Raw genomic sequence first — 23,606 nt, forward strand, 5'->3', positions numbered from 1 at the left:
CATCACATGATGGTCAATGGGAGGAACTTTGCATTCGTTAGGACACAGTTACAGGACACAACTTTTTCTTCATACAAAATTTGCGTGAGGACAAAGATGAGATTAATACATGCTCAGTGTTAATATAACAACAACCGCTTTTGTTTGTCTTGATTCCCAGAAAAAAACTTTGAATCAAAGTCACAAATAACTTTCTCAGAGATAAATAACTTATAAATATGTATTCATTTTGCTTACAGAACACTTCCCATCAAATTCAAATATGGTTTATATTTCAAAAGCCAAATAAATAATAGAAATATGTTCCAACAGAAATCATAAAAAAAAAAAAGGCTGGGGCAAGTTGATTGATTTTTAGTTAAGACAGATATCTAAGTCATTTATAGACCAAAATTGTCAATTTGTTTGCATTCCAGTATATCATATTTCTGTTTTTCCACGTTTATATTGGATGATACCATTTAAAAATATTCACTGAAATAAGCTTTGAGTGGGAAATCTATTTACTCAGTCACTGAAATCGAACAAGATGCAGTGATTTGAAGATATTCTCTACAACTTATGAGGAGTTATCCTCTAAAAACAATTGTCAAATGAATTATTAATTCATCTTTGTAAGCTATTTTTTCAAGTAGCAGTTCTGTTAACCTGTATGTTGCGTGGTAAACTTATTAAGCGGTGAATGTGTTGAATCAATGGACTAATAGAAATATGTAATTCAACGGTAAACAAAACAGCTTAACCCCATGACCTGCTAACTGAGCCTGTCGGGTCGTGTGCCCTCTGTCAGCTTCAGATAGCAGTGTGCATTACGGTGTGATGTCAACACTCAGCCGGAAACCAGGACGTCATCCCTCCTGTCCACGCATGATCCAGCCGCCCATCGATCACACAGCTGACTCCGCCCCACAAGCGCACAACCCTGGATGCAGCCACACCCTCCCTCATACAACCTCCAGGCATCCCCAGCGGGCTTGGCAGACAGCATCACTGCACACTGGGGTCAAAGCTCTCAGACGGGACAGATACGAAGAGCAAGATTAAGAAAAAGCCAAAACAGACCTTTTTTGTTTTTTATACACCCCCCAACAGCTTGAGTCTGCTGCTCGTCTCGACTCTGGGGGTTGTGTATGATGCGCTTGGTTGACAAGACAAATTCAACAGAAAAAGGTGAGTTTACAAAGCCATATGAGAATGTTTGTTTTGTTTTGTTTTGTCAAATTTAAAGTTTTGGATCGTAAATCTAGTGTGTAGCAAAATGTTGCAAATAACAGACTGTGTATTTAAAAGACAGATAAAGATAAATGGCTGCAAAAATCTGTAGACATACATTCAACTGTTGTTGTGTCTTCTGTTTAAATCACTTCAGCTGTCAATAATGTGAGAAATGCTTCATTCGGACAATTTCGAAACTGTCAGCACTTCACAGGAAAAATTATTACGATTTTACCAGGGTTCCTAAATGGTTATTAAGTCCCTTTTCTCTGTGTTTCTTAGTGCAGAAATGAGCTTTGGAGCAGCATGCATCTTCCTGCGTGGAGGGAAAAACATTGTAAGTGCACTAACAGCATTGCTACATACTTAGATGTTTGTGTCAAATGTTTGCAAACATATATTTGAGGCTGGTTGCATAATACTTCCACAGATAACTGATCAAATGAGATAGAGTCACAATGGCTTTGTTCTGCTGCTAATAGCAGAATCTTTAAGTCCATGTCACTAAACAACCTAGTTAAACTGCTTGATCCCTTTGTTACAGTGCCATGAACTTTAAAATATTTTTTTATATTTACCTGTAAAAATGCATTGATAAAGAACAACAATGCCAATTATGCACTAAATTACTGCATAGCTTCTGTTCATGTACCTTGTGTTTTATGGCTTGAACAATCATAGCATTAATAGTGACATTGCAATCGTATTTTTATTTTTGGCCCTAATCTTTTCTTCTTTTTTTTCTGCAGTCAAGACAACTGGCTGATGATGAGATTGATGGTGAGTTAAATTCTGTCTGCATTTCAATGTCATTCATGATAAAATACAGATTGAACTCAGCGGTTTGATGTACAAATGAGTGACAGGTTAATTGCAAGATCTTAATTTGTTTTTTGGGGGGGCTTGGCCACTTGTGCAGAGCTGCGTGATGCATTCAATGAGTTTGACAAAGACAAGGACGGCTTGATCAGCTGTAAGGACCTGGGCAACCTGATGAGGACGATGGGTTACATGCCCACAGAGATGGAGCTCATCGAGCTGAGCCAGAATATCAATATGAACCGTGAGTAATCAGTGAAACATTTTCATTTAAATTCTATGTCCGATTCAATCCAAACCAACAGATGAAACATGGACACATAGAAAACCTCACAGACCTGCCGATAACACACTCCACTTGATTCACCCTTTCAAAGCGTACACCTCCTAACAACTGATCGTGTTAAATAAGTTGGCGATGTGACCACTTAAGTTCGCCGTCCTCTCCTTGTTTTATTTTTTTAGTTGGGGGCAGAGTCGACTTTGACGACTTTGTGGACCTGATGGCCCCGAAGCTCCTTGCGGAAACAGCTGGGATGATCGGTGTGAAGGAGCTGAAAAACGCCTTTAAAGAGGTGAGCGTGAAATGTCACAGGGAGCAGCTGTCTGGTCTCTGCTTTGTTTCATTTTACGCTCATCATGACCCCCTGAAGATCTGCTACTCTCTCATCATTGCTATTATTATTATTTTAACCTTAGTTTGACATGGACGGAGATGGAGAAATTACAACAGAGGAGCTGAGGGCGGCCATGACCAAGCTGATGGGAGAGCACATGTCCCGAAGAGAAATCGATGCGATAGTCAAAGAAGCTGACGATAACGGAGACGGCACAGTAGATTTTGAAGGTACAGGCTGTCTTTTGACTTGCAGTCACACAATTATTGCCAACAGTAACAGTGCAGTGCATTTTGTGTCAGGAAATGCAGCCTTGGAGAGTCAACTAATTCAACCCTTGTTCTCTCTCGCAGAATTTGTGAGAATGATGTCCCATGAATGACGGTCAAGGCCTCTCGGGGACGTCTGTACACTCCTTGACATTAACACGGATGCTGTAGCAGGTTAAATTGTACATAATACAAAGGAAATATGATCCCAAGTGCTGCAAAGAAAATCAACGGAGATCAGGCTGCTCTCAGAAGGAACTTTATAGCTATGCAAACATTGACAATCATGTTGTGACATTTTCTTTTAATATGACATTAAAAAAAAAGACTGAAAGAGTATGATCAACTGTTTTGTTTGGTTTAATATGATGTATTGTATTGTATGAACAAGTTTTAAAATATGTTTTTTGAGGAATTGATTGAACATTAGGAAATGTACCGCTAAGTAATTTATGATATTTACTCTTATTTCGACAGTGTTGCATCAGGATATAAAGTTACTCAGCATTTATTATCCATTTATTTCAATGTGACTCACTTTATAATTTCTTGAATGAACTTAATTCCTGATAAACGGCGGCTGCCTTTCTTTGTACACAAAAACCATCAAGTGTAATGTAAATATTACAAAGTCTTGGTTTAAAACCGAGGAGATTTTGTGAACCTCTTGACAGAAATCTATTGGCAGCCATGAGTTGTTATGAACCTTACTTCTGAATGACATTTGCTGTTTACACAGTATCAACTAGAACGAAATGCCGTGGATAAGGTCTGCTGCTTCAGACAAAAACAAGGATTATTCAAATGTGGAACAGGCTTCCAATGAAATCTTGCATAATAGAATACAGCAGCAGTTTGTATAATACGCAGACGCCATGATCTATGGATTTTGTGTACGAAAGAAGGGATTTGGAGGCCAAAAACATCAGCGCTGCTGCTTTACTGGGGAGGATTGACTTCTCTGGGTTTGGAAGGACATCAGGATGAAGAGATTGTGTGACCAAATTTGATAACACCGCTGCTCATCAAAATCCCGTCATTACAACTCATACATAACAGATGCATTGGAATTTAGTGCAATATAGTAAATAAATAAATAAATAGAAGGGAAAACAAAATAATGCGAACGTTCCATTATTTCCTCTTTTGGAGAGTCAGTCTAAGCCGTTCGTTGAATTTGGAAATTCTCAGTGCAAATTGTTACTTTACAGAAGTAAGACACAAACTCAGAAAGAAGCTTAAGAGCATCAAAGAATTACATAAAAAAGTAAAAGAATTATATAGGTGGCCTGAAAAAAAAGTAAAACTCAATGCTTGGGAATATTTTTAACAATCCCTGTAACATTAAAAATATAAAATTTACCTCACATTAAAAAAAATGTTTTCACTTGATATTTCTTAATGACGCTCCCAACTTCAGGAAGAGGGTTGAATGACCTTTCTGTGTTTTCTATTTAAGTATCTAACTATCTAACTAATCCAAAACCAGGACAGCGGAGATTAACAGGTTCAATTTGTGGTCTGGGACTCACTGCACCCTCACACTTTAGCCAGACAGATGCTATTGCATGACAAACCGGGCATGACTTCAAATGCGCGGACAGATGGGGCATGAGGGCTTATAATACCAATTACCAAAAGTGAAGATGTTCTCTCTCCAAACACAGGCGTGACGAATAAACGCACATCTGTAAACGCCACTCCACAGATTGGTTATAGCTGTGCCAATATGCTGAATAGATAAACAACAAATGATCTTTTGCCCATGTTGTAAACAAGCTTTTTGTTCACAAGGATTTGGAGAGAGATTGACACAGGGAAACATGTTTACATTGCATTGCTTTTACTGGCGCGCAATCTTGTAAATTTAACGTTAGAGGCAAAGTTTAGCGAGGGAGACGAGCTAATTCAACTTGAGGGAAAAGTGTAGTTGATGAAGAGGAAACCGATGATGTAATGTCCGCTGCCGAGCCTTTGCCCTGATCCTTCCCTCATCCCTCTAACATCCAGCATCAGCCTTTATTGCATTAATCTACTTTAATCTCGCTCTTGGTCGCTCTCTGACTCAGTTCCGAGGTAGCCACTCTGCCAGCAGCTCGGGCCAAAGCTCATAATCAAAACTGCGGTTTTAACCCTTTGCAATTATCCCCCATCATTGATAACCCTTCCTTCTGTCTTTGTTTACGGATTTTATTTGTATGTCGCTAAACTCCCGCCTGATAATCTTTCTGAGAAGAACCGGGTGCATCCGAGTCATCTTCCACTATAGACCACCTGCCCTCCGATGGTTAATACAGCTTATCAAAGTCATCTTGTCTTTTCCTGTTCTCATAATGTGAGAATGTGTTTCATAACATTCTATAAAACAGTGGTGAAAGAAGTAGTGACATTTTATTACTTAAGTAAAAATAGATGTAGACCATTATATACATATATATATATATATATATATATATATATATATATATATATATAAAATAAAAAAAACACAACAAAAAAAATACCCTTCAATCTTGGTCCTCGGCCTGCTTTATCCATTATTTTATCCTTTGCTCTTAACTGCTTTATCCCGACTGAGGACTCTGGGATGGGAGACTATTCAAAACAAAACAGGGAGAAATCAAAAATTGAGGAGTAACACACAGGACCGAATGGAAGCAGACATGTAAATTGAAAATGTGAACCCTAATGTGTTGTTGGAAGATTCAAAACTCTAAATACACCATTACATCATGGTTATATAAGCACATTTCTTGCAGTGTTACAAAACTGACCACATAATTACACTATTTCTAGTTCAAGAAGTTATGAAATGGTCTCCATGCTCTGTGTGAGAGTACCTACAGACCACATAATTATTGAGAATTATTGAGTGTATGTTTCAAAATTGATACTGTAACTTTAGCTTAGTAGTTTTTTGTGTATGCTGCAGATGATTTCACACAATCAAAACAAATACATTTTTCTTCACTACAACAGCCACAGTGTTGCCCCAAACGTCCACACAGTAATTCAAATCTAGCAAAATAAGTGAACAATATAGAATATGTAGTGTTTTGTGATAAAATAAGTATTTTGCTTTGGATACTTTGGTTTGAACGTGTTTAATGTGAGGTTTCCAGCAGATGTTGCGGTTACAGTAATCATCACACCTAGAAACATAATTTCTTAACTAATTCACACCTTCTATCATAACTTTTAAGTTGCTATTCTGCATATGATACCTCAACAGTATAAACTTTTGTACAAATTGAATGATAGTTTATTTATATCAAACCACTTTTTAAATAAAAATTTAGATAAAGCTAAGATAAGTGTTTATACTTGATAGATAGATAGATAGATAGATAGATAGATAGATAGATAGATAGATAGATAGATAGATAGATAGATAGATAGATAGATAGATAGATATTATAATTAAACACAAGAGTACTAGTTACAGTAATTCAATATTTACTGTACTCAGTTACCACGCTGATACAAAAATATAGGACATAAAAATACCTCTTCCGTTTTTTTTGTTTTTTTATTGTTGTCAAGTACATTGACAAAGAGTGTTCATTGGAATTGGCCCCTTTTACTTTGTTTTTTTACTTATTATTACAATCCAATTAAACCTCATGCTTTGCTGCTTTTGAATTACAGTAAAAAAAAAGTAATATTAATCACATGTACACGGGACCTGTTGGTACGGAAGCCTTACAGGGACAATCCACGCGCTCCTCAGCTCTTCTGTCACTCCGAAACAAACTCTGCAGTAAAAGGTCAGGTTTCCTTCTTCCGTCAAACGCAGGAGAGAGTCTCAGTTTTTACTACTTCGTAATGTTACCTTTTGTCATTTTTCGTTCAAAAGCTGCAGCGATTTGAGTTTAAAGCTGAGCTAGCTGCTGTTAGCCGCATGCTAAGTGTGCAGAAATAACCCACAGCTGCTCTCAGGCTTCAGACTTATTGTTTATTTTAGCCATAAAGCTCTCATTTATTTCATAAGTTAAATAAAGCTCTCATTTAAGGATCGTCAGTGCAAGCTGTGCTTTGAAGCCAAAGAAACTGCGTCACAGCTCGCTGTGGGCAATAGTTGAAGCAGTGGTAATGTTGACAAAGATAAGTTAAAGTTTCTTCTTGTAGGTTTTGAGTTTCTGAGGACTGACTATGTAGTTAGTTTTGAATAATTATATATTGACACATCACGTGTGACTAATGACGGATATTCCTTTTGCGGATGCGTGTTGTGTGTTAACTGTTTATTCTCCATAATATGAAATGTTTTGTGTAACTTTCTTTGCACCCCGTGTTAAGTTTTCTAGAGAAATTGGTTCTCTTGCCCAAACTTGGAATATCCAATCAACTCTAATAACACCTCCGTTAATCTTTATTTTGAACTACTGAACAATTTGTCCATGGCAATAAGATAACAAAGCAATATTTCCATTCCTTTAAATGCCAGTCAAGTATGAATGAGCATTTCTTCTGTTTACCTAAGTCTGTTAATTTACATTAGCAATTCCTGTATGTCAAATAGACTAAAGCATTATCTAAAATGAATGAAATGTCACATTGTACATATTTTCTCGCATATGTTGTATGGAAATTGCACCCCCAATTTTAATATGACAATCCTTTGAATGCCATCCAGCGTTGCAAATAAGCATGAGGGATAAGTCGTCATGACATTGCCACCCGTTTGCTTGTTTGTGAGCTTGTTTCAAACAGCACACAGCTGCAGCTCTTCTGTCAGTTTCTTTTCTGCCCTTGTGGTCACTGCATTTCACTCTATTTAAAAACAACAACAACACTGTTTTGATAGACTCTGGAAGAAAGAATAACCTGTTCTGGTCTTTCTACATTATAAGTAACTTGTTTCCCTTTTTTCCCGGGGTTTTGGCCACGTGCTTATTGTTTTATTTTGAAATAGCATGTTTTGTGTAACCAGTGTCTCTTTGTTTATACCCACAGATCTCTCCCCTGATGTTGACTGGATGCGGGAATCTTTTCCGGACATTTGTATCACTCACTCATCGAAGATTTTACACAAGGGTCGCTTCCTGCTCCGCCACCTATTTGGTTTCGGTCTCGTCAAGCCCCCATTCATCTCGTCATAGTCACGACCTCTTCGCGAACAGACGGATTTCAGCTCCTCTGGATCCTTCTCGCTGCCTCTCCGATTTTGACGGCTTTTCTGGCCTGATGGATTTGAAAGAGGTGCTGCAGGTGTTGGAGCAGCTCGCTCCTTTGTCACTTGCCGAGTCTTGGGATAATGTTGGCTTGCTGGTCGAGCCGAGTAAACCCCGTCCTGTTAAAACCGTCCTGCTCACCAATGACCTCACGGATGCCGTCATGGAGGAAGCAGAGGCCATGAGCTGCGACCTCATTATTTCATATCACCCGCCTTTGTTTCGGCCGATAAAACGTCTTGCCCAGAAAGACTGGAAGCAACGATTAGCCGTCCGGGCAGTGGAGGCTGGAATCGCCGTCTTCTCCCCTCACACCTCATGGGACAGTGTAAAAGGAGGAGTGAATGACTGGCTGGTGGGGGGACTTGGTAAGAGGCCTCTCCTGATGGAAAACATGTGACATACACAGTAATTCCATATTAATGAAGGTTTACGGCGTGTTGTGATACTTGATCCACTGATCAAGGTCCTCAACCTCACTGACGTGTATTCTTTTTTTTTTTTCCTCCCGTCTCTGGTGTCTGTTTTTGACTCTCAGGGAGCGGCCGAGTGTCCGTGCTGAGTCAGGCCCTCGGCAGCGCCGTCCAGAGTAACAAATTGGAATTTATGGTGAGGAGCACAGAGGAGCTGAACACCGTCATGGAGGAGCTGAAGGCTTGTGACGGTGGAACAACACTGCGACCTTCAGCCAGCAGGTTGGACTGAAAACAAGTTGATGTTTCTTTGTGTGACGGAGACGATCAGCAGCAAACGTTGTCATTTTATAAACTGGGGCTGCACATTCATGTGGTTTGTTCGTACTCTTGCTTTTTAGTAACAAATCTCTGGTTTGAGTTTGAAAAGGAGTTCATACATGGATACATCGGATCTATTTTTCACCAACATTCCCAAAGCATTTGACTGTCCAGATTACAACAACCACAAATGTTTCCTTTAGTTTAAGTACAAAGAAGTATAAGATTACATTTGGTCTTATACGACTCTCTGGCAGGTTTTTTATTTTGGCCAGACGTAAGGTAAGCTTCTATTATTTCAGCCTGAAAACTGGTGGGAACCTCCAGAAACTTTGGGAGAGCTATCACAGACTTGTTTTTATGTTGTAACTGTGCCAGTGGAAAAGAAATGTTTCGAGAAAAGGTTCATCGGTCAGAACTCCTCATTGAAAAATAATGTCCGGTTTCTCGTTATAACAGACCAGAAGGTGGTGGCGTCCTTGTCAGTGTAACCTGCAGCGACTCGGCTCTGACCCCGACTGTCCAGACGCTATTAAAGCACAACACAGCCAGCCAGTCGCTGAGCATCGTGAAGTTACAAAAGGTAGGAAACCTGAAGATGATTTCAACGCTCAGCCGGCGGAAACCAATGAGATTGTTTTTCAAATAAAAAGGAGCTTGATCTTTTTATATCTGGTTTTAATGCCCGTCGCTCCTCACAGCCGCCTCTCCCAGGTCACGGCCAAGGGAGACTCAGCGTTTTGAACGAACCCGTAACTGTGGCAACAGCCATCCTGAAAATGAAGTCCCACTTGGGTCTGACTCACCTCCGTTTAGCTCTGGGATGGGGGAAAACACTGGGTGAGAACACACATGTGATTTTGTTTTTTTGTATTTTTTTCATTTCTTGTGGGGGGGGGAGTCATATTGACAGTAACTAGCCAGAGGTTAAAAAGATTAAGATTTTATTCGATCACATATTTTTACTACTGATGACTGTAAATCAGAATAATTAAAATTATTATTATTAGTTTAACAGTTCAGAGAGTTGAAGACTGATTATAAAAAGTTTCAAATTAAATATTTGTAACATAAAATAACAGGGTTTTTTTGGTTTGTTTGGGTTTTTTTTTTTAACTGGGGATCCCAATAGCCATTAAAATAAATATCTTATTAAATCATAAACAATAGGAAGTCCACCATTTAGGAAGAGATGTGATTCCGCCTCTGATCATTTTGAAAGCTGCTGCATTAAGTCACTTTTGTGGTATTTTACAGAATCCTCCGTGTGCACTGTGGCTGTATGTGCCGGCTCCGGGGCCTCGGTGCTCAGCGGCATCAAGGCAGACCTCTACATCACAGGTCAACAACAACAACAACAAAAAAAACCTACAAAGCAAATGTTTATGCTTGATGATGTTAAGTAATCACTGAAGTAATTTGTTATAATGGTGTTTCCTATGTGTTTTTCAGGCGAGATGTCCCACCATGAGGTGTTGGATGCGGTGGCGAAAGGAACCAGCGTCATCCTCAGCGACCACAGTAACAGCGAGCGAGGTTTCCTCTCCATTTTCAGGGAGCGGTTGGCTGTACATCTTCCTGCCGACGTGACGGTGGCGGTATCAAAGGCTGACAGAGATCCTCTGGAGGTCGTCTGATCCTTTGACTTGCAGTCGTACTAAAGCTGTTTTTTTCACTGATGTAAAGGAATTAAACTTGAGTGACTCCCATTTCTCTGTGCTGTTTGTTGCTTAAAACACCTTTTTTTTTTTTTTTTTTGGAAGAACTTGCAAACTCCTCGTGGGAAGGCCACAAAGCCTGGATTTGAACAGGGAATATTTTAGTGCGGAGATGAGAGGGTTTTCTACTTACTAACAGTATTTCCCAAAATAAGAAAAAGCTGTGCTTCCTGCTGATGAAAGGTGCTTTCTTGGTACAGATTATTATATATTTCATGCAGGGTCTTAATAAAAATTGGTCCTACTTGATCAAAATGGACTGTAGGTGTGCTGGATAAGACCAAATATCATCAGCTCACCAGTAAGAGCGAAAGATAAAGCATGTAATCTGTAATCTAAATGCATGTGGCTTTTACACGCAATGGATCTATTTATGGACGACACGTAATGGGTTTCAATCAGAATAACCAGTGACCTTAAATTTTCCTTTGGGTCGAAGTCCAATATGAATTTCAGCATTCATAAAAATGTATCTAAAAGGTTTTTGGGGGGTGGGATTTTGTGTAGAGTTAATCCCCATCAGATTAAATGGGTTGTTGTTCCATCATGAAGATGCTGAGGAAAATCTCTTGTGTCGTAACAGTAGTGATGTAAACACAAATCGGACAACTGATCATTTGAATATAATGAGAAACACTTTGATTTAGCTCAACAACTTAAGAGTGACTCAAGTATTCTGTCATTAAATGACCTTTAGACCTTTGGTGAGTAAACATTGGGTGGACATCAAACGTTTTAGCACGTCTCTGTCAAAGAGCAGATCTATGGTAAGACTCGATAAACTAAATAACAAAAACAACCTGCCTTCCCTCTGGTGATGGTAAAGAACAAACAAAAACAAGGGTTACTCTCCCCATTATTGCCTCTCACAGAGTCTTGTGACCACAGCACCTGTAACACACCTGTCACGTTCGTAAAATCATTAGAGGATGTGTCTCCCTCGCTAACACACACATACCCCGCTGCACCCGTCAAGGTAATGACCTTTATCCCGGCGTGGGGTTCACACCTCCACTTCCCCTCAGACCTCAGGGTCTTTCATCCCAACACGTATACACACACGCACAAATGGAGAATGAAAACAGCAACTACAACAACACGTAAACCTCCCTCGAGTAAACTGACCTCACCTGTCACTTTTATATCGTCTGAAAGGAGAGCAGTTGGATATGAAACTTGTTTTTTTTTGTGTTTTTTTTTTTTAGGTTTTATGGTTTGCTTTTGTTTGAGCATCTATATGTCATCATTTACATCTGTTTGTGGAAAAAAGCTCCAGAAGAAGTGACATTTCTGTCCATGGAAGCTACAGACAGATATTTTCTGTGGCCTTTTCCATGTCAAAACGTCTGTGTGACAATAGTAGAACTGATCACACTGAGAATACAAAAACCGGCTTCTTTTTCATTTTAAATAACAACAATACATATTAGCGGATTTATTTATTATTTGCTTATATTGAGGTTTTAAAACCTGTGAACACAAGTCAAACTTCTCCAGATATCCCAGATTCCGTGACTACAGAAGAGTCTCCACAGCTCACTAAAATTTCACTTGTGTGACTTTGTTTATCATATGAATAATCTTTTGTCGAGAAAGTAGATGATTGTGGTGGTAAGTGTTGAAGAAATTCTGGAGGAGAGCTGGAGGGAATCTACTGGATGCCAAGGATGATTCCAGAGAGTTTATTAGTGCTGAAGTAAAGTTCTATATTTTTGAGATTCCAGAGATGGATAGACTATGTGGATGCTTTGTCTCAGTTGGAACATCAGGGAGAGCTGACTGCCTTCAGACTGTAGGATTCTGTTCACAACTTCTTAAATTCTTGTTGAGATAAATAATTCTATAGCTTGTATTTGTAAACAAATGTTATTACTTTGTCAGATGACTGGATTCACTTCTCCTCAAATTCCATCAAGAGACAAGCCAGGGCTTTAATTCCACCATCGATCTTCCATGACCAAATTGTAGCCACTGGCCAAACTGTTCCTACTCCGGTTACATTCATGGCCCGGCTCCCTGCTGAGAGGGCCTAACGGGCGGCCTGCTGAGAGGAAGACACCAGTCATCAAGTCATCAAACAGCCACAGGGGAGCTGCCAGTAAACAACAAGATTCCCTTGCATGGATAAACAGCCACAGCGTTTCTATGAATCACAGGAATTGAGACAGTTCAGACTACAACTTACGCACCCAGACATTTTCTATAATTTAAAGAATTATGCAAAAGAATAAAAGAAGATTCTGAATACAGCACATTTAATTGTTGAAGAAGTAAACAGTCATGTAGCGTACTTACAAATAAATGTATGCACTTGTTTAGAAATTCTACTCCTGTCCTGTCAATGTTTAACAAAACAGCCCGACTGCAGACAAAAAGAGCGTTGTGACCTGACACTTGTCGTTACGAAAGCCTTCAGGACTTCTGTGATGTTTGGCAACATTAACTTCTCAGTAATGTCAAAAGACACTGCCAGTTATTAAAAGTTGAATTGATTTTGAAAACTTAGTACACTGACTCATTGGACCCTGTTAGATAATTTTGTAGCTATAAAATCAACATACAAGAGTTTACCACCATTTTTTTATGTTAAGATGAAAATGTAAAATAATTGTAGTTGACATTTGAAACAAAGCGTCACAAAAATGTAGCGATAAAGCTCAATATAGAAAAGCTTTAAAGTGAATGCTTTTTCAAGTTGAATTGTTGAGGGGGTAAAAAAAAAAAATACAATCACAACAGACCTGAAGGTAAGCCATCCACATTTCATTTCGATTAATGTTGGTTGTGTTTATGAGCAGGGACAGAAGGGACTTTGAGGGGATAGGGTGGAGAAATGGTGGTGCGAGTGAAGAACTACGTGAAAATGGGGCCATTTGGTCGTAGGTGTGAAGTCCGACACACCTATTTAACAGAGCAAACCCAATAAGGTGGGCTCTTTTTTGCAAAGGACAGCACAAGAACAGGAGCCGAGACAAAGACACTGAAAGGAAGAGACCGCTTTGGAGACACTTTGGCAAAGTCTACCGAAGCAAGACAGAAGAAGCCCGGAGAGTGAAATGGTCCCTTGTGACGGGTGAATAGGACGGGCAAAGAAACAAACACAGGCGAAGAGAATGCTGAGTGTTGAGATGTATCCCAGATTGGCTCTGGCGCCACAAAGGATCGGAGAACGCTTCTACAGAGGTGAGGCGGGCATGCACGAGGGAGAGAGAAACTGAAAAGCTTCCCGTTTTATTCAGAAATGTATTGGCTTATTGTCATGAGTCGCAAATAAGTTATTGTCCATCCATCCAACATCTGAAGTGCTTTATCTACCTCAGGGTAGTTGGATGCTGATCCCAGCTGATTGCGGGTGAGGGGGGGGTAGGATACATCCTGAACAGGTTTCCAGGACAAACATCACAGCGAAAATCAACCACGAATACACACACACACACACACACTCACATACACACCTATAGTCGCAGTGAAAATATTCAGAGTCTGTATATACCAATAACTTGCAGCTCCAATATACAGGGATGTTGTCTATTTTTTTTTTTTTTACTCTTGAAGTTTGGGTATTCTTGTTTTCCTAAATATCTTCATGAGAAATGACCTTTTAGTCTTTATTTGTCTCTTGTGGTTCTTTAGTTTCTAACTCAAAACTGTTGCTTGTATTTGTGGCTTCAAACAGACCGGGAGGCCGCTGCCCACATATCGCTGTTCCCTCCAACCTGTGATGTGGCGGCGAAGGCTCTGCCTCTGAGGATGCTGGGACCTCCTCCCGCCCACAGCGATACTGCCTCCAAACCTCAATGTGATGAGGTGAAGATGGAGCTGGAGAATGCGCCTTTATGGAAGCAGTTCAGCTCAGTGGGCACAGAGATGATCATTACAAAGAAGGGCAGGTGAGTTCTAGTAGTAGTAGTAGTAGTATTAGTAGCTACAGCAGCATCAGTACATACATTTCATCCAGCCATGACGATCAGCAGGGCTGTCAACTCTCACATTGCGCCTGAGACGCATGCATTTAACTTCAAACCCAAGCTCAGATGCCTCACATGACTCTTCTTACACTAACCTCTCCTTTTTAAGCTTGATGCTTCATTTCCTGTCTGTCACATCAAAATACGGTGATACTGATTCCAGAGTGACATAGTTGAACATTTGATATTCATGGGTCATTCTGTGTTTGATATCTTAAATGGTCCCATTTATCACACTCACAGGTTTATAATTACAGCCTTTTAATTAATGTATTTTTTTATCCGCCTTTAAAAATGCTTTAAAGCATATGTATACAAATACACGAAACCAAAATGCTGTCAGTAAATGCAAACTACCAAACAGGTAAACCCAACATTTATTGTTCTAAACCTTTCTCTAATTTCCACCGCCTTTACCAGACGGATGTTTCCTGGGCTGAAGTTGAAGCTGTCAGGCATGAATCAGTCGCTCCGCTACATGCTCCTCCTGGACATCGTTCCGGTGGACAACTCCCGCTATCGTTTCCAAGGCGGCGGCTGGCAGGCGGTTGGCAGCGCCGAAGCGAGGCTGCCAGACCGAGTGTTCATACACCCGGACTCACCGGCCACAGGTGCACACTGGCAGAGCCGCACCATCTCCTTCCACTGCGCCAAGCTCACCAACAACACACTGGACGCACAGGGACATGTGAGCACTGCAGACTGGCAAACGTACGTCCATCAGCTGTCTCAGCACGGTGCATTTTGAGTTAATGCTCTTTTTTTTTGGTTTGTTTTAAGATCATCCTGCACTCGCTGCATCGCTACCAGCCCAGGATCCATGTCATCGAAGCCAGAGACGTGCTGAGGTGGGGTGGCGGACAGCACTCCTTCGTCTTTCCTGAAACCCAGTTCATCACTGTCACTGCCTACCAGAACAACAAGGTACTGTGATGTTATAGTCCCAACACCAAGTGAAGAATAAGTTCATGTTTAAGTGCACCTATATCTTCTGGACTGGGGGAAATAACAGTGAATAACAGATTTAGCAAAACAAACTAAAATAGATTTTTATTTTTATTTTGTTTTTAGATCACTGAGCTAAAGATCAACTCCAACCCGTTTGCGAAAGGTTTTCGAGAGAATGGCATGAACAGCAAAAGGTATTTCAAAAAACTACATGAGAAACACAAAAATACGACCTGAAGCTCACTCACTAAGCGCGTGCAGAACCTAAACTCCTTTTCCTCTGCAGACAAAGAGATGCGAGACAGAAGCGAAAAATAGACGTCATGACTGAAACCTTGGATATCGGTAAATACGTAACTATATACTTGAATTATTGATCTGCTCACGAGTGGCCTGTTCTACATCGCCTTACCCTATAATATCCTCTTTTTATTTCTTTTGAAACCAGTGAACTGTGATCCGTGCAATCCTCTGGAGCTGCCATCACAACCCACAGCTACAGAGCTGCAGGCTCTCACTCTGGCCCCTCTGCCCCCGCTCCCCGACGCCTCCTGTGGCTTCAGACCGGAGGAGGCCACCTTTCAGGACACAATGGTTTCAGAGCAGCAGCTAGACCTCGGCCAGACATATATGGCATCACAGATGTCTGATATTGACATTGCAATGGCCGGAGGTTTGCAGGAAACCGCGGGAAGCGAGGTGGCAAACAGCATGAACAAAAGGTAGGTGTGCAGAACGAGAGAATTTCTATGCATCTCCTCGGATGGTTTATTTTTTCCTGTTATCGCACAAAATTGTATTGAAACTCTTTTAATGTCTCATCTACAGATCAGACACAGTGGATGAATCAACTTTCACCAGCAGCTTCCCTGATGTCCAGGCAATCAGCACGTCTTTCCCTCCAGCAAGTCTTCCTCAGTCTTCCTCCTCTTTCTCCTCCCTTCCCTCCATCCCTGGAACATCCGATACCTCGAACCCTCAGCCCTCCATTCCTCCGATTGATTACCCCGCCCTGCTCTCGTCCTCCCCCACGGTCTCGGCCGCCTCCACCAGTACGCCGTCGCTGCAGCAGACCTCCTTCACCTTCCCCACCCCGCCTCATTCCAACTCCTCATCGCCACAGTCGCTTCTCGTGCCGTCCTCCTCCAACACCTATCATCCCATCGGCCAGGCAATCAACCCCCAAACTCTGACCGGCGACTCTTTTCATCGCCAACCTTCCACGTGCCCGTCGGACCTGCAGAACCAGATGTCTGCGCCCATTCTGCTCACCCAACCCAACCAGCAGCTACAGGGTGAACTCGCCAGCGCTGACAATGATTCGCCCAATGACCAAAGCTCAGCAGCATTCGTCTATCCAGATTTCCTGCCTCCAAATCCTGATTGTGCCCCACTTACTACTCAGCCTATAACCAATCAAAACCAACCTCCTCCTTCAGGTCTTCCATGTTACTTACCCTCTCATGGATCCTCCACGTCTTTCGCCTTCCCTCCGCAAGTGCAAAATCTCTCGTTTTCAAATGTGTCTCCTCACAACCCTGTCCACCCCGCGCTGCACCTCTCAAATTTAAGCCACCAAACACAAGCGACCTCGCTCGCCGCCACATTTGCTCCTTCGTCTTTTCCTCATCCGTCGTCCTCCCTTTCTCACCCTCCTTTCCAACCCTCGTCTTGCTTGGCTGTTTCCTCCTCTTTGCAGCAGTCCGTCACCGCTGCCGGATCGTTCCCACCGGCAACCCATCTTCAGAACCTGCCCACTCCCCCGACATCCTGCCCCTCCACCTACCCTCCGGTTGAAGTAGGCACCATTCCCAACCCAGTCTCCATTCCTCAGTTCAACACAGCCCCGCCCTATCGCCCAGAGATGGTACTGCACCACCCATCTATTCTGCCTCAACGGGATCCAGCGCTTCCATCCTCCACCCCTCCTCCAGCTCTTTACCCCGCATTTCCCTCCTACCCTCTGCGTCTCTGCCAGGACCCCCACTCCTCCCTCTCCTTGCCGTTCAGGCACCTGTACAGACAACACCAGCATGGCCACTCTCAGGGGCCGTACCTGGACGTGGGCACAAGAGCTGTTTTTTAAAATGCAGCAACCATAACAAACATCCTTTGGTTTTAAGTTGCATTTAGAGGAATTAGCAATTTGTAGAAATAGTTGAAATAGCATAGTGCAATCTGTGTGTTTTTAAAGCAAGTTAGCTAATGAGGAAATAATGTTACCGTGTATATAATAGAAGGTTACTGCACTGTGTGAAAAAATAATGTCTGCTGTGTGAGGTAGTTTGTAATTTAATTTATATGTCAACATTAACGTCCTGATTCACGTGAATGCTTCTAATCAATATCATTATTTTTGCCAGCAAAACATGAAAAATGTAAATGTTTTAAATTGATAATATTTTTTCAGTGATTTTAAAGTGTAGAGCATGTTGTAGGATGGACAATAACGGTATAATTTACAGTAATAGCTCCACAAAGATCCCAGTGATGGCCTGTCTTTGTGGAGTTTGCATGTTGTTGACTTGTGACCTGTCCAGTCTCCTCTACATTAGCTGGTAAATTGATTTAAGCTCTAACTCCTGTCTAACTATACATTTGGAAAAGATTAATAAGGTAAATAGCTCGATGCAATAAAGATATGTCCATTAATTAATCATTATAGCCAAGCATTTTTACAGACCATGCATAACTAGAGGAAGACTATGACACATGGGTCATTTAATCAATGTTTGTTCTGTAATTTACTCTCACCAGCTGATTGAACTGCTCATGGTATATTACCCCAAAAAGTGAATGTTGTGGTTTTACATGTGTTTGCATTGTGTCACTTTGTATAACCAAGCCTTCAGGGAACAGCTCAAACTCACTTTGTGTTGTTTTATTTGTTTATTTTGTTTTGTTTTAATAGTAGTTTTGGGGTATACTGTACATCTTAGATTTACGTTAGTCACCCATGAAGGCAACAAAGGGATTAATAAAATATTATTGACAAGCCAGTTAAATAAGCTGAAAGTTCACAGTTAATTGTTGTTAGTCAGGTTTGTTTAATTCTACTTTTATGCATGTCTGGTTGCAATATATTATATATAAATGACATAACCTTTTATTATCCAATAAATCACATATATATATATATATATACAGAGAGAGAGAGCGAGAGCGAGAGAGAGAGAGAGAGAGAGAGAGAGTGAGAGAGAGAGACACACGCACACAGACACAGACACACGTAATGTATAGGTGTTTTATATGTAACTCACACAAATAAGATATGTGAGTTACGTGTGAGGATTCTCAGTTTATGAAAAGAAGAGACATACCTCATCAAGCCTGCATCCACAAGTGTGCCACATCACTGAAAAAGAAAAAAAAAAAAGGTAAAGTCACTAAATACTGGTCTTCTGTTCATTTACTGTGAATCTTGTATTTTAACCACCTTCACTTTTAAAGCATTCTGCAGCATTTGTTTCACAAGAGCCTAAAATGTTTGCACAGTAATGTGCCTCCATATTATAGGGGTTAATCAGTTCCTCTAACAGCAGCACTGCTTGATTTTCATGGAACATCTGATGAAGTTCAAACCCTTTCAAACTTTAACTCAGTTCCCAGGAGCACCATCACGTTTCTGCTTGGGTCAGATAAGGAAAAGGATAAAAGGAGTTTTAGTCATAAATGCACTCACATGAATAGTTTCTACAATGTGCTTTTCACAAAAGCGTATACAGATAGTCAAAACTGTATTTTAATCACAATGCAGCACATCTGTTGACCCACTCTCAAAATTTAACGTCATAGTGCAGAATTCCCAATTACAGGCTGAATTATACAACTGATATTTAAAGTTTGCAAACTCCAGATTAAAAAAAAAAAAAATGGGGGGGAAAACATGCTATCATTCATATTGTTTATTGACATATTGACAGATGTGATGTCAGTCAGACGTTGAAACAGCCTAATAGTTTCTAAAGTCCCATTCAGTGACACATTAACCCACAAGTAAACAGCAGGTAAAACAGCTGCAGACCAGCTCTTCAAACCTCGTGCCTTTTTGGAGACGGAGACGAACAGAATTCTCATTTATTTCTCCAAACATTTTCTCTATCTTTTTTTATATTTTGGGGTAACGGAGTGTAACAGAGACCAACATAACTTTTCTGCTTGTTCAGTAAAACACTTTTTTAAAAGTAATATTCCGTAAGTACATCAAAACTTCTGTTGTTTACTGACTTTAAGAACTTCTTTTATCATTTATTTGTGTTTTTAGTGCTGTAGTATGTCTTAATTTTGATGTTTTAATAATACCTTTACCAATTTATTTATAATTAGTCCTGTTTTGAATGTTTTGGCGTATATAATTTGTTTTTGTATTTTGACACTTTGAAGTTTGCTACTGTCACTATTATCAATAATATATACATTTTTCCTATTTCCAACAGGTTTTGAGCCAAGACACTTTTTAAACCCAGACAAACAATTATCCTTCCAGAATCTGAGCGTGTGCTATAAAAACACAATCCAGTGTGCTGTTGTCGGACATCCCTGGGAAAATGTTGTGCTCTCGATTACGTCCCTCACTCCCTCGCCTTTTTTCACCGAGGCTTGCAGGCACTGTGTCCTCGAGGAGGACAGAAGTGGTGAAGCAGCCCGAGCTTTTCTCGGCCTCTCTGGCTTTTGAGGATCCCCGTGCCTTCAAGGTCAAGAGCTTCTGGGAGTTGCTCCGAGCCCTGGGCGTCTTTCGCCTCTGCTCCGTGCCAGTGCTGGTGAACAACTGTGGGAAGGTGAGTCTTAAGTTTACATTTATTATATACCAATTATAGAGGCAATAAAAAGCTCAGAGAAATCAAAACGCCCTTCAACAGGACGGTTGCTAAGGTCATTTTGTTTAATTCCGTGCGATTATAGTTGACATTGTCCAACAATTTGTATAGATTACCTGGAATAAGAAATTTTTTTCCCAGTCTTCCTTGACACCTCAGTTTTACACCTTCTGAGTTTCGACACCAAAGCACTGAGTGATCACCAATGATGACTTTGTGTGTGAAGAAACGAGAAAAAGTCACTGGGAAGTCTCACCAACACAGTTTTTGCACCACCCACCGTCCTCATCTAAATCACTGCTCGTCTGCTCTAAAATCAAGCTGATGTCAATCACACGCACCCTGCTGGGGAGGAGAGGCTTCTCCTTGGTGCTGCGGCCCACCGTCTACGCCCAGTTTGTTGCAGGAGAGAATGAGAGTGAGATCTCTCGGTCCATGGAGAAGATGAGTTCTCTGGGCATGAGGCCCATGCTGGCTGTGCCCATCGAGGAGGATCTCGGAGAGAGCACCGGGTATGACTCACTCTTATGACACTCCATTTAAACTGGGACTCTTCCCAGAAAGCAAATAAAAATATAGACTTAATGAAAACAATTTGGAAAGCTATTGCATCTGAATTATTTGACTGTTGGATACACATGGGAAAAAAACCAACCCAAAAAACACTGAGGCTCAGCACATTATAACACGGATGCATGTTGGAGTGAGGTTGTAAATGCATCCTCTTCCAGAGAGAAACGTTATGACGACAACATGGAGGCCATGTTGGAGTGTGTGCGGATGTCGCACAGCAACGCTTGGAGCAAAGACCCCATGATGCAGCTGAAGATCACAGCCTTGATCAGCCCAGAGCTCTGTGTAAGGCCACATCTTCCACACCAAAGGCTGAATAGGAACTTACTCCATGGATAGTTCTAGTTTAATATCTACTGCGACATTCACTGTAATTCTGTATTAAATGCCAACAAAAGACAATTGCATTATCATAAACCAGTCGTTTAAAACTTTCTCAATACAGTATGAGGGTGCAGCACATGCCTAGTGGTTTGTTTTTCAACCATCTGTGCAATTCCCAGGTCTCTGAGCGATTATATTCAAATGGGGAAAGAAAAGATAAAAAAAACCAAACAACACACTTTCTATGTTTGGTGTGTCTGCAGCTGTTACAGGTTCTGAAACAGTCCTCTGTCGCTTCTCTTAAAGGTGAAACTCACTACCCTCATGACACTGCAGTCCTATGATCTAAATCTACTTGTCAGGGCAATGGATGGAGAGGTAAGACCACAGCAAAAAATGTTTTTCTTTATCAGGCTTTAAACTCTTAAGCATGTTTATATAACATTAGGCACAATTGAGTTAAATTTGCCTGAAACTGTTTTGCTCCCCCCCCCCACTCCCCCAGGGTGTTACATTCCCTGGTTTAGATGAAAAGGAGACTGCTCATTTCCTGTGTGCCTTGCAAAGACTCAACAAAATCGCTGAGGTGGAGAAGTTAACTGATCCTTCTGCACTGATCAAGTGAAAAGAATCCACTGTAAAAATCATGCTTAGCATTTAATGATGATCTTTTTATATATATCTTTTTCAGGCGAGTGTAAACAAAGTCAGAGTCCTTGTTGATGCTGAGTACACGTACATGAATCCCGCACTTTCTCTCGTCACCATGGCAATGATGAAAAAGTTCAACAAGGATAGCTCCTGGATTTGGAACACCTATCAATGCTACCTAAAGGCAAATACCTATTTTGTTTTTTTATATACGCCTCAGAGTTAACTTTCTAATCTTCTCTGAACATTACGGTGAAGCTACTGAGATCAACGTACGTGTGACACCACTACTCTGACATAAGCACCCCCTAAGAGAGGCTATCGGAGCTCTGTTTGTGCCTGTTAGGAGTCCAGGTCTCTTCTATTGGAGGCTCTGCAACTGTCTAAGGCGGAGGGTTTCTGTCTGGGCGTCAAGCTGGTGCGAGGAGCCTACATGGACAAAGAAAGAAAGCTGGCCCAGCAGGAGGGCCGTGCCGACCCCGTTCACCAGAGCTGGGAGGACACCAACCACAGGTAGGAAGGTGACATCCAGGTCAACGCTGCACAGAAAACAGCTCACAAGCAGCAATCTTTCTTTTTTGTGTGTGTTTTTTTTCTTCTAGCTACAATGGCTCTCTCAATGCGATGCTTGAAGTCATATCAGAGAAACCTGAGAATTACAGGATTATAATCGCCACTCACAACGAGGAGTCAGTGAGACGAGCGGCCAAGAGGTCAGACTGTGCGAAGTTAGTGTTTTTTTTACAATTATTGACAGTTGAGAGCTACAATAATTGCAACTGGCTTTTCTCTTCAGGATGCACGAGCTGGGGATTGACAAAGATGGAGGCTCAGTGTGTTTTGGCCAGCTCCTGGGAATGTGTGATCACGTCTCCCTCACGCTCGGTGAGCTCCACTAAGCAACCCTCGACGTAACACTTGTCTGTCGTGAGAACCGAACATCCAAGAGATGAGCCGTGACTAACCCAGTCATTTTTAGTTTTCCCATACTAAGCTGTAATTGAGGAGTGTATTTCTCCCCCTCCCTTCTCGATGCTGCAGCTCAGCAGGGCTATGCTGTCTACAAGTCTGTGCCGTATGGCTCAGTGGACGACACGGTCCCGTACCTGGTGCGTCGGGCCCAGGAGAATCGCACGGTGCTGCAAGGGATCCGCAAAGAGAGGGACCTTTTGAGGCGGGAGTTCAAGCGGCGGCTGGGCCTGTCGGGATGAAGCTGATCGGCCGCTGGGGCAGAGAACGAAGAGGCACGAGTCGTGCGTTGGTTGAAACCGGTTCTCAAACAGTTTCCAAACTGGAGACGTTTATTTTGTCATTAAAGGTCAAGTGCATATTTTCTAAATCAGATCGATTTTTAGTCCGATGTGTTGCGACAAGGACATGACTCCAGAAGTATGGCTGCTAATGATGTGAGGCTAAAGTAGTTGCAGGAAGATTTGTGCATGCCACGAATCATGTATTTATAAATGATTGTGAATATTAATATCTGTGTGTCTGTGATCAGATTTGTCAGTTCATAATAGATATATTAAAACAGATACGGTCAGCATTTGATTTATGTTCCTGCATCGGCCACTCCAGAACCACTGGACTCTTGTAATATATTTCCTTTTCTAATCAGATTAAAAAAACAAACAAAAAAAGACTGAGAAACACTGGTCTGTGAAAAGCAGTTAGTCTTGTTCTTTTATGGTACAAATCCACAATTTCAGAGCTGATAATTGTTTAATAATAAACAAATACATATAATGCACCTATCGTTTGTTTCATTGACATTTAAAA

At 41.2% G+C, this 23,606-nt stretch overlaps 4 protein-coding genes across 4 annotated transcripts; all 4 read left to right on the top strand.

The window, feature by feature from the left end:
* Positions 1-1,130: 1,130 nt before the first annotated feature.
* Positions 1,131-3,033, top strand: cabp5a (calcium binding protein 5a; the record flags this gene model as incomplete). The annotated part of the gene is made up of 7 exons (XM_080517059.1): positions 1,131-1,170; positions 1,503-1,552; positions 1,965-1,995; positions 2,135-2,278; positions 2,500-2,609; positions 2,734-2,881; positions 3,005-3,033. The coding sequence occupies 7 exons, from the start codon at positions 1,131-1,133 to the stop codon at positions 3,031-3,033; spliced, it is 552 nt and encodes a 183-aa protein (XP_080373185.1).
* Positions 3,034-6,615: 3,582 nt separating this feature from the next.
* Positions 6,616-10,527, top strand: nif3l1 (NIF3 NGG1 interacting factor 3-like 1). Its single transcript, XM_080517723.1, has 7 exons — positions 6,616-6,687; positions 7,877-8,462; positions 8,633-8,789; positions 9,288-9,411; positions 9,530-9,668; positions 10,086-10,169; positions 10,281-10,527. The coding sequence occupies exons 2-7, from the start codon at positions 7,889-7,891 to the stop codon at positions 10,463-10,465; spliced, it is 1,263 nt and encodes a 420-aa protein (XP_080373849.1). The 5' UTR covers positions 6,616-6,687; positions 7,877-7,888; the 3' UTR covers positions 10,466-10,527.
* A 3,132-nt stretch (positions 10,528-13,659) lies between these two features.
* On the top strand, positions 13,660-17,548 carry tbx6 (T-box transcription factor 6; the record flags this gene model as incomplete). The annotated part of the gene is made up of 8 exons (XM_080517709.1): positions 13,660-13,729; positions 14,223-14,436; positions 14,935-15,202; positions 15,295-15,438; positions 15,586-15,656; positions 15,749-15,807; positions 15,911-16,184; positions 16,291-17,548. The coding sequence occupies 8 exons, from the start codon at positions 13,660-13,662 to the stop codon at positions 17,546-17,548; spliced, it is 2,358 nt and encodes a 785-aa protein (XP_080373835.1).
* Positions 17,549-20,009: 2,461 nt separating this feature from the next.
* prodh2 (proline dehydrogenase 2) lies at positions 20,010-23,038 on the top strand (the record flags this gene model as incomplete). The annotated part of the gene is made up of 10 exons (XM_080517725.1): positions 20,010-20,240; positions 20,601-20,791; positions 21,011-21,137; positions 21,483-21,554; positions 21,682-21,762; positions 21,868-22,011; positions 22,174-22,340; positions 22,430-22,540; positions 22,624-22,712; positions 22,869-23,038. 10 exons carry the CDS (start codon positions 20,010-20,012, stop codon positions 23,036-23,038), a joined length of 1,383 nt encoding a protein of 460 aa, XP_080373851.1.
* Positions 23,039-23,606: the final 568 nt, after the last annotated feature.

Source organism: Blennius ocellaris (genome assembly GCF_963422515.1).
Source record: "Blennius ocellaris genome assembly, chromosome: 21".
NCBI classification, from domain to species: Eukaryota; Metazoa; Chordata; class Actinopteri; order Blenniiformes; family Blenniidae; genus Blennius; species Blennius ocellaris.